At 37.8% G+C, this 11,963-nt stretch overlaps 1 gene segment (V, D, J or C); it reads right to left on the bottom strand.

Moving 5' to 3' along the window:
- Positions 1–259: 259 nt before the first annotated feature.
- LOC120527989 lies at positions 260–868 on the bottom strand. The segment is given in 2 exon segments: positions 260–613; positions 824–868. Coding segments are annotated over 2 exon segments (339 nt in total).
- Positions 869–11,963: the final 11,095 nt, after the last annotated feature.

Here is an 11,963-nt window from a genome sequence, read left to right as displayed (position 1 = left end):
ATACATTTTCAGACCTCCTTTTAAATAATCCAGGATTATGATGGTTGGAACATCCAGCACAAAACATGAACAAGGCTTGGATGGAGTGTCAGTTAATCACAGTTCACTCTATTAAAAGTTTAATCATTTTAAACACCTGGAACACATCACCGCTTTATCTTTGCTTGCTTAAGATGCAAAGCATCCTGATTAAATATTTAAATCTGATCAATAAAGGAAATAAAAGGAAAAGTCAAGTCTAGTAAAGGATTCCCTCCCCCTTCAACACCTGCAGCTTCACAAGGAGGTTTTTGTACGACTCTTTATCACTGTGTGAAAGGACGTTGATAGTCCTGCTGACAGTAATAATGTCCTGCATCTTCAGGCTGGAAGGAACTGATTGTTAGGGTGAAGCTGGTCCCAGAGTATTGACCACTGAACCTTTCTGGAATCCCAGACTGCCGGTTAGTACCCCAGTATATAAGGAGCTGTGGAGCCTGACCAGGTTTCTGAAGGTACCAGTCCACTTCATCACTAACAGAGGTAGATGCCTTACAGTTGATGGACACACTTTGTCCTAAAGTCACAGACTGGGCTGATGGAGACTGAGTCAGAACAATCTGACAGCTTGAGTCTGTGGATCACAAAGAGAGAAAGAGCAAATTATAGAATGATATCTGTTTGCAAAAAAAAAACACACTACGGAACTATGCACTAAAACTCTACTGACCATCTTCACAAATCCTTACCTTACCTAATAAAATTTTCACTTTATGTTAGTATTCCCATACTTGAATTCTAGAGAACCCCTCCTGAATTCCTTATGTCATCTCGTCAGACTTACCATGTATAAGGAGCACTGCCATCCAGATCATTAGAGCTGAGGAAGTCATTGTGTACATTTCTGAAGGGTAATAATTAACTGAACAGATTTTATAACTGAAGAGAGATCATGTAAATTAGCTAACATATTCAAATGATGCTTAGTGAGGTGTTAAGGGTAAGGAACTGAAATCTCACTGCAGGTGGGCTGAACCTCTAGAGAGACAGGGCTCTAGAAAGATGTAACAGAGGCACCCATAAATACGGAACTTGAGCAAAATGTATTTATAAACGTTTGAGCATGACATGAGAAATTTTGTCCTGTTGAAGACAAACCTTGATAGAATATTGGGGGCCAAAGTTATAAATATGATGAAGTAGAATCCCACAATGGCCAGAGTAATGGCCTAAGAGCTTCTCAGAAAATACCACAACTAGAGTATTATTTTAGCTTTCACATTGTGTGATATTGAAAGTGTTTCATTTATTGTATTTGAACACTGGTCCCTTTATCACTTCTGATCTAATCTGATTATTTTGAACATGAGCCACTTCGTGTAAAATTAAAATGGTAAAGTTAGCCTGTTTTACACTTTATTTGTTTTTCAGTTGATGGATTTCCTGGGTGCTGAATATTTATAATCAAATGGGGGCACAGCTTTAAGAGACTGACTTTTTGTTCCACTAAAATGTTATTTGTACTTTTTGAAGTGATTAGCATCTAAACATTGATCTCTTCATTCTCTGTACCAACTCTATTCAGTTTCAGGAATCTGAGGTTATCCAACTCCATCAGCCACAAAGTTGTACTCAACAATGTAACCAACCCTGGGCTGGATGTCAGTCTATTGCACATCACATTTCTGCTCACTCACTCATACTGGGCCAGTTTAGACTCATCAGTTAATTTAACTTCTGGGATGTGGGGGGAGAAACAGAGTACATGGGAAAAAAAATAAGATAAAACTTTCATAAAGAGAACAATTACAACTAGTGTCCTACTGGGGACCAGTTTCAAGGTTCATCCTGACCAATGCCCTTTAGCTCCCCATTCCTTCTTGCCTTAGTTAATCAAACTGTTACATCAGTTAATTCCACTATACATTGTACACTAACTATAACTTGTAGCAAAACTGACATAGAAAAGAAAGAGGGCGTAATGACCTTGTGCTCAAATAATCAATAAACTAAGTTTGCCAGCTGTATTCTTTGGGATCTTATATTGAGGACTACAAACTGAAAACTGATGCTTTGATTGCTTTGTCCTTAAAAATGAATCAGTCAAGATCTAACTAAAAATTGAATTAAAATGGCCATCATCACTAGCATTAATGATTGCAGGAGGTACACCAACAAAAACAAAACTTTGACACCTCATTAATTACTAATGGGATGTCTGACGCAAACAAATGATGCCCTCTCTCCTCTCCTATAGGGTCTGTGGTGGAGTGTAAAAAAGAACTAATATCTAGTGTTGTGGTTTCCAAACTTTTTTAAGGTGTAACCCACTTTTGTACGAGAATTTTGTTTGTGATCCCCACTGCCGTACTTAACCCCATTTGTAAAAAAACAGTAGCTGACCTGCGATAAAATAGTTATCAAATAACAGAAATACCGGCACCATCTGTAAGTAGCACAATTTGCCTTTGTTCTTCGTGTTTCCTGTACTCTCCACCACATTTGAGAAAGCAAATGCTAATTATTTATAATCGCTGCATTGTAGCTTGATGGCACTGGAGTCTTCTGGAAATTTCAATTCTGCTTTATTTATATAAGCAACAAAGTGTGATGAGGTATCATTTCCAAGATGTGTGCTGTGCTAGTGAATGACAAGTACTATACTGAATATTTAACAATACAAGCTCTACTCATTTTGTTAATCATGGATACATTTTTAAAAAGATCACTGGAACTTTCTACATCTGGCAGTGACAAGAATAATAAAAAGAAAACCGTACAATGATGAATACCTCAGATATGTTCTTTCTGTTATTTCCAATAAACCCCAGTTTGTAGTTTGTCGAGAAGCGTTGTCAAAAGAAAGTATGAAGCCGTCAAAGCTACTTTGACATTTAAATACCAAACATCCAAACAAAAAAGACAAGTCCGTGGAATTTTTTGAAAGAAAGTTAAACTACCTCCACAAGGAGCAAATTATTTTTACTTCAGCAACTATGGCTAATAAAAAAGCATTACTAGTAAGTTGTCATGTTGTATTTCGTAATGGAAAATCCAGTAAGTCACATACAATCGACAAAAATCTGATTTTACAGAAAGCTGTTGATATGGCGCAAATAAAGGTTGGTGAAAAAGAGACTGACAAGCTCAAAACAATAATTTGATCCAAAGAAGAACAAGTGATATGAGAGAAGATATTGAAACACAAGTCCTTTAAAATAGTAACAAGTGTATGTACTTCTCATTACTAAAGGTCGAATCCACAGATATTTCCAATTCTGGTGGCAGCAGCTGGGTAGGTGGTGGCGGCAGCAGTCACAGTGTGACACAATCTGGTTTGTACCTCTTGTCATTGTAACTGGTGGTCCTTTCAGGCGAACTTGGCTGTAGTTGCTTCAGCTACACGAACATGATCAGCACAACAATCAGCCAAAAAGAGTTAACTCTTTAACTTTAAGGTTTTTTTTTTGGGTTTATTTTAGAAATCCTGTTGTGACCCCCACAGGAGGTCAAGAACCACATCTTAAGGAACCACTGATCAAGCACATAGTTTTATTGTGTAGTTATATATAGTTTTATTGATAGGAAGCAAAATCATCTGGACCCGTTTTATGACTGTATTGCCTCCTATGAAACTACAGAAATTGCTGGACTGGGGGAGTTGTGTGCCTGAGCTGCTTCATTAGTGAATGCTACACCTGCACATTTTAAAGATTCTGGGAAGGGGGTCATGTGTGAGCTATTAAATTGGTGAACAGACTCAGGAAAAGCCCAGAGGGTGTATGTCAGGAACTGAAGAGACACAAAAAGACAACGCTTGTAAATGCATGCTCTTTCTGCCATATTCCATCCTGAAGAGAGCAGACCAAAAATGAGTTGACCAGAAAGAATCAGGAGTAACTAGAAGTTTATGTGCTGCTTGAAACCACACATCTGGCATCGTCATGTTGTATGGTATGGTTTGAAAACACTCATGTCTGTACTGTGTTTAATATTTTGGGTATATTGGCTATAATACATAATGATTAAAACTATAACTCTTTCTCCTGTGCATTCTGGATATACAGTAGATGTAAAAGTGAAGGAGAGAGGAAGTGCTGAAATTCAATACCAGACATGTATTAACAGTATGGGATTTGAGACATTTTCTTAAGGTCCACATAATAAAGAGTACAGAAACAATTGGTGTAGTCATCAAGATATTGGGGTAACCATATTTTACACCCTGTTTGCAAATACTGCTTTAATAAGTGTGTGTGTGTGTGTTCTTGCATTTAATTGATATACGGCACCTTTCGTGGGAAGACTGTTATCTTCTTGCCAACATGGTTTAGCAGAATGAGGAAATACACTTCTAATAGAGAACAGTATGGTAGAAGTAAGATACTGTTGGTTGGTAAGTGGCCTATGACCAAGTTCTTTTGCCTTCATGTATCTTAGGGACACCCATATTTTGTTCATACCAAAGCTAGTGAGTCCACACGTAGAGTACTATGGAGTGACAGGCATTACTGGTATCACCCATATGTACCTGAAATCTTAATGAGTGGAATCTTAATTTTACTAAATGGAATCTTAATGAGTCTTATGTGAAGTACTAATGAGTGATTAGAAGAGTAATCATCTCTCATAATGATGTGTACATGTGTGGATACGAACCGTGTGTATTTAAAGTAGACCAAACCATAACTAATTTAGCAAATTGTATCATTTTAGCATTGTAGACACAGAAATGTCTAAATACAAATTGAAGTAAGACTTCTTTCAGTGGCCTGGCAGGGGCAAGCAGGCTAAAGCTAGGAAATAGAAACTTCTTGTACAGGTAGAGAAGAAAATGAAAATGAAGTGATGCATGGATGTTTAATGTCTGACTTATAGAACAGCCACTGATAAAGTGGAGCGCAGACAAAGCATGGGAATAAAGGAACATAAATGTGAGGGCAGTAGTAATGGGATCTAACTGGAACCATAAAACATTGGTGGATGACTTACATGAAACAGACAAGAGCTCAGATAAAGAGTGGAAGTGTGAATGGTGACAAAAGGAGAGGTCTGAAAGGAAGGTAAAAGAGCCAAAGGAGATTCCTTCTATTATTCTCCACTGCACCATATTCTCAGTGTAATTCTTTGCTCCGTCCAGTATTTAAAGAATATGCTACATCAACAGCTGATTTGCAGTTATTTGGAAATGCAACTCAGGCTGAAATAGAATTCGATTTAGGAAAAGGAAATCAAATAGAAGGCAAAGCAGGTCTTGAATTTCGATGGCCATTGTTGAATGCAGGAAGTGATATAAATAATGGAATCCAGGAAAGAGAATGAATTAAGAAATGAAATAGCAGAAATGAAAGAAACACAAGTACTTGTGAGTGAAAGGTTTGAAAATGCTAGGGTCGAGGTAAAGCTTGAAGAAACGTTCACCGCTTTAGCAGCAATTTTAACTGAAGCAGGACAAGAGAAAAAAGGGATGTGTGTTGTAGTGAAAGGTAAAGTAGAGCTGAAGGGGTCGGAAGTGCAGAATGATCTTGGGGCTTGAGCAGTCAGTAACAAGACAGACACACCCTAGCAGGGAGAATAAATTGATTATTAAGTTAAAAGTAGCTGAACATCTCTGAAAGGACAGAGAGCACATACATATAGAGTCAGCAGCCAGAAGCCTGACTGGCCACTTGAATTTGGTGCTCAAGAGGTTTTAGCCCACTTTAATAGGTTATAGATAATATAAAAAGATACACAGGCAGTGATAAAAAAAATGGAAGGATAGTGCAGGAAGTCAGGAATGAGAAAGTAAACTTATTTACATTTTTTTTTTCTTTTTCTGACCTTATGCAACAACGTTACTTCTGTTTTGTTTTATGGATTTTGAGAGACAAAGTACATGCTGGAGACGACTAGAACATTGGCGCTGAGTGGCACTAGTGACTCAAGCTGTTTCAATGAGTGCCTGAAAGCAAAGTTTGAGTGGTGGTACCAGGACAACAACCAAAAAGATAAGTTGTACAGAAACAATAGGTTTTGTCACTTTCCATTTAAAGATCTGCCTACAGAATGGAACAAAGATAACTGAGACAAAGAAAAAGATCAAACACAAAGACCAAAGACAAAAACAAAATCTAAAGGCAAAGACATGAAGAAGAACTGAAGACACGGAACAAGAAACAAATACCTGCTGGGGTTTAAGTGAATACAAAGACCACAAGTAATACTAGTTGCATTAGTAGTATTAGTAAGACAAGTCACAACAGTTATAGTTATTTTTTTTTTAAATATTAAGATTTTAAAGAAATATTGACACACGCAAAGGGTAATTAAAGTCAAGCAGAGAGGGAATGCCTGTGATGTGACAGTGAGTTTTGTCACCATTAACAGCTGATTGTTGCCCTCTATCCCCGGATGTCGATTTTTGTCAACATTAGCCCTAAAAGAGTTAACATTCCTAGGAGTAAAAAATGTGTAAACCTCTTAAGAATACCAAAAGTAAGAGCTACGGTTTTGGGCTCTTAAAGTGTAGATTATGAGTATTAATTACAGTAATTACTTGGGATAATTAATATAATTAGTACTATTATAAGGAATAGATATACACTAAGCAAGGGACTTTTCAACCACGAAGGTGCAGCTGGAAAAGTTACAAGTTTAGATGGGCTCTGGTCGTTAGGTATATTATAACTGGGGAAAGCACTACTGCAGTTGTCAGCTATGGTGCAGCATAGGACTGGTGGGCCAATTGTGAACTGAGGTGTTCAGCATAGCGGGTATGCGTATGGAAATCAAACAACTCTAGAAGTGGTCAACAGGGGGAATGATGATAGATGTGTAGCAATGACATTTTCTATTTGGACAGGTAGACACTTGGTGTCCATTTTGATGATGCCAGTCTATACTGGTAAAGGGTGATGGCAGTCAGAGTTCCATCAAAAACAAAATAAGGAAAAATTAACTAAGCCAATCTGAAATATGTGAAGAGTGGCCACGAGGGTTGGTTTTTGAATGAAGAGATGGCTTACAGAGAAGAGATCTACCTGTGGACTGGCAGAGATCCCAGGAAAATAACCTGATCAGGTAAACCAAGGAGCTAGTCACTGACTTTAGAAAAAAGAAGGTCAAACTGAGATCTACTTTGGAGGGGAATCCTTATAATTGTTGAAATGAAGTGGATGGAACATGGTTTTCCGTTTGTCAAAAGGCTCGCCTTTCTAAAGACAGCCTTCAGTTCCTCATCTGTTCTCAATAACTTCCATAGCTGCACAGTGGAGTTTGTTCTCAATGGCTACATGGTAATTCACACATGACAATAAACTTGATTTTGCTTGACTTGAAAAAAGTTGGTTTCAGGGCTTAATTCTTAAATCTGAATTCTTCCAAGCCTGATCTTTGTATTATTAGCACCCACATTCAATTTTTATTAAAAAGTTATTGTTCTTTTGGCATTATACAACAAACACCTTTTAAAATAGTGATTGCCTTTTTCAAAAACAGATTTCCAATTGCTTCATTTTCCTTTATAACACACTGGTGAGGCCTCATCTTGAGTACTGTGTGCAGTTTTGGTCTCCAGTCTACAAAAAGGAAATAGAAGCGCTAGAAAAGGTCCAGAGAAGAGCGACTAGGCTGATTCCAGGGCTACAGGGGTTGAATTATGAGGAAAGATTAAAAGAGCTGAGCCTTTACAGTATAAGAAAAAGAAGATTAAGAGGTGACATGATTGAAGTGTTTAAAATTATGAAGGGAATCAGTACAGTTCATCAAGAACACAAGAACACAGTTGGGAACTTGTTAAGGGTAAACTTCAAACATTAGGAAGTGTTTCTTTACACAAAGAATGACAGACACTTGAAATAAGCTACCAAGTAGTGTGGTAGACAATAAGAAGTTAGGGACTTTCAAAACTCGACTTGATGTTTTTATGGAAGAAATAAGTGGAGAGGACTGGCGAGCTTTGTTGGGTGTAATGGCCTGTTCTCGTCCAGAGTGTTCTAAAGTTCTAAAGAATATTGTGTAGAAAGAATCTTTCCAATACTATTAATAGTTATGTCCTAAATGCAGCACTCATAACAGTAATAAAGTGTAGCAACATACAGTATAATATGTAATTACTTTTTACCTTTTCACCTTTCTACTTTGTGACCTTGGTAACAACAAGTAGCTCAGCTAATTTATTTTTGTTTTTCAAATTTGATGTATTGTAAAAATTCAATTCTCTATTTTAATATTATTTCATCTGCCAAGTACTTGTGATAACACACACTGTTAAATGTGCAGTCCAGCACAAAGACTAATTGCCTTTTTGTCATTGCGTGTAACTTTTGATCAGACTATCATCACAACGTGCTTGTATTGCCCAGAAACTCAGAGAGACGTTTATCTACTTAAATTAGCAGGACAGTCAGCTCAGGAAACACAAAAGTGTTCAAAATTAATTAGTGAATTAGTACAGTGGATAAAGAGTGTTATTTTAAAATTAGTTCATCAAGAACACAGGGTCACAGTTTGAAGCATTAGTGGATAGGACTAGCGAGCTTTGTTGGGCTGAATGGCCTGTTCTTGTCTAGATATTTCTGTTTAGTTTCTTGCTTTAGTGGTACACTGTTCCAAAATTTGAAAAAAAAGCCAAAGAAAAAGCAAAAATTGCAAAGAAACACAAATGCAGCTTTCCAACTTCTTTAGAATTAGTGATGTCTACATGAAGAGTGAAGTCATTTTAACCTGTGACTGTGCTGCTTATTGTTTATTTGGTTGGTCAGTCTAAACAAAAATTAATCAAAAAGGTGGAATCTTGTGTTTCTATTAGGTAGATTTTCTCTGCTCTGTTGTTTTATTTGGTTTATTTCGTCAGAACAGTTGTATCTCTTTGTTTTTACTGTCACCTGACATTCAATTGTTTCAGTTCACTGGTTTCTGCTTTAAGTTTCATCTCAGTGTTTCAGTTTCACACCTGCAGACATCACGGCAGCTCAGTGAGGTTTTTGTACGAGTCTCAGTCACTGTGTGAGAGGGTAGCTGTAGCCCTGCTGACAGTAGTAGTGACCGGCATCTTCAGGTTGGACTCCACTGATAGTCAAACTGTATGAAGTTCCTGACCCGCTGCCACTGAAGCGACTCGGGGTGTCACTGTAGCGAGTGCTTGCACCATAGATTAGGAGTTTAGGAGTTTGTCCAGGTCTCTGCTGGTACCAGGCCATGTAGCTATACACATTACTTCCAGTGGTACAGCTGAAGGTGACGCTCCCTCCAGGAGAAACTGACTTTGGTGCTGATGGTTGAGTCACAGAAATCTGACAACTTGAGTCTACAAAAAAAAAACATAGACATAATCAGTCAATTCAAGAATATAAATTTGGTAGTAATGAGTTTGCAATTATAAAAAGTATATAGAGTTAAACTTCTTAATGTAGAGACTCAGTTACCCTGAATGAAGACTACGAAGACAGAGAGCAGCACCAGTAGAGTCATGGTGGCTGTAGATTTTGACAGTGCGTCTCATTCAGGAAATTATAAATGTAGTCAGAGTGCTGAACTGAAACAGGCGTCACAAAGGGGGCGTCTTCATGCAAACTGACCACCGCACTGCACCTGCAGAGAGACAAGAGAGGCAGAGATTTGTGTGGCAAAACTGAAATGTGATCTCATAATCATGAAAGTGCTTAGTCATCCATGTCGACCAATGTATTTATTACAAACTGACACTGAGGTCCAGCTCAAAGTCAATGACCTTGTTAGTTTTCAATGAAAAAAATAAAAACAAACCTTCAATAGTTTTAGATTCCTAGGGAGCTTAGGGGTGAGTGTGCTGCCTCACAGCCTGGAGGATGCAAGTTCAATTTCCAGGCCATCTGTGTGGAATTTTCACTTTCTAATTGTTTTCTACTACTTTTCTACGGAGCAAACTGACCTAATTGGATGTAAAAGAGAATCTATGATAAATAAAGTTCTATCTATCTATCTATCTATCTATCTATCTATCTATCTAGAGTTCAAGCATTACCTCATGCTTCACTTTTTTACTAATGGCACCTTTTCAAAGTGCAATTCGCTGAACAATAAACAAGAAAAATCTGACGTAGCATTCTCCTTCTTCTTCTTCTTTTGACTACTTCATTAGGGGTTGCCACAGCGGATCATCTCCTTCCATATCTTTCTGTCCTCTGCATCTTGCTCTGTTACACCCATCATCTGCATGTCTTCTCTCACCACATCCATAACCTACTCGTAGGCCTTCCTCTTTTCCTTTTGCCTGGCTGCTCCATCTCTTGTATAAAAAACAATTTGTTTGCTTATTTCATTAGAAAAATCACCATTTTCTTTGACACCAGACTAGAACTGCTTTTTCCTGCTAAAAATGTGAGAATTATTATTACATAAATCCATGCATTTATTGCTTTGTACCCCTCCCCCACCGCAACCTATCATCTGTGGGGAAGGAGCGAAAGTTTTAACTTTGTTAAAAATTTTGTTCTCCGGTATTCTGCGTATCTCAACATTTTAGGGTCTCCTAATACCGAAAACATCAATATCTCGATAATGGGTTTGTGTTTGTCTCTCTGTGTGTGTGTGTGACAGTTTCTTGAAGACTAGAGCTAAAACAGTTGGACGGAAAAATACCAAACTTGAAACTTAAGCCTGTTATGAGATGACGATGTGCTGATTAGTTTTTGAGCCAAATTGTGCAAGAGAAAGAGACACTCAAATATTATAATTCTGAAATTAAGTATGCATCCTTCTTGTCAATTGCTATCATAATTACCTATTTTTATGAACAGAAAGATCAGCATCAGAGCGGTAAATAATTACTTAAATGTTATAGAATATGGGGAACTTGGTTCATAAGGCACAAAGTCTCTTGACGCTCACGTACACGTTTTTTTTTATGCAGATTGACCACTTCAGTTTGTTATTCAAAAGACTCCTAAGTTGCTCTTTGGTGGTTTTCAGGTAATGCACAAGGAGCAAAGGGTGTACTGATAAACGGAATGAGACAGAGGAGAGGAGTCAAGTGGAAAAGTTTGTTTCTTGTTGGGAACTGCCTGCATCTTAACATCAGCAAATCAAGGAACTGGTTATTGACTTTTGCCGCAGTGAAAGGGTCTCTGTGTCCAGTCACTTATCAAAGAGTGGATGTAGTAGTGGTCCACTCCTACAAGTACTTGGAGGTCCACATTAATAATAAGTTGGACTGGTTTCAGAACACAGAGGGGCAATAATAATAAGAAAGGGCAGAGCAGGCTCGTTTTTCTTAGAAGACTGTGTTTCTTTAATGTGGGAAGTGACATCCTTCACATCTTCTACAACTCTGTGATGGCCAGTGTGATTTTCTGTGCTGTGGTGGACTGGGCTGGTAACATCACTTCAAAAGAAGCCCACCAAATCAACAGGCTAATTAAAAGGGCAGGCTCAACTATAGGATGCACTATGGACCCCCTGGAGGTCGTAGCGAAGGAGAGAATGAAAACAAAATTGAGTGCCATTCTGCACAATGCTGCATACCCTCTCTGTGACACACTAATAATGAGGACTTTCACCCAATGAATTATTCAGCAGACGTGTGCCAAGAAACGCTATGGGAGCTCCTTTATACCAACAGCAATATGCCTGCAAATGCCTCTCTGTGACCATGACAGCCAAGTCAGAATTCGTTTTGCTTACAAACCAAAATGTATGTGCATATTTATTTATATACTTACTAATCAGCCTATTTATGTATTTATTTATTTAAAGAGTTTCAATACAGCTTCTTTGTAGTCAGTACTTTATTTACTGGGTTGTCTGGGCCCACTCCTATTCTACAGTCTTTCTGTGATCTAAAAGTTTCATTTTCTACCATTTTTCCTTCACTTTCTTAGTGTTATACTTTGACATGTTGTGTACCAGTTGTGTATATTAAAATTTGAAACCTCCGATTGGTGTCTTGAGAGCTAACTGATATATAGTCTGTAAAATGTGATTTGAGTTGAGACTTGTAGCTGTTTACTTGAGAATGATTCACA

This window comes from Polypterus senegalus, chromosome 4, assembly GCF_016835505.1.
Source record: "Polypterus senegalus isolate Bchr_013 chromosome 4, ASM1683550v1, whole genome shotgun sequence".
Classification (NCBI taxonomy): Eukaryota; Metazoa; Chordata; class Cladistia; order Polypteriformes; family Polypteridae; genus Polypterus; species Polypterus senegalus.
This window is presented reverse-complemented; position numbering and strand designations above follow the sequence as displayed.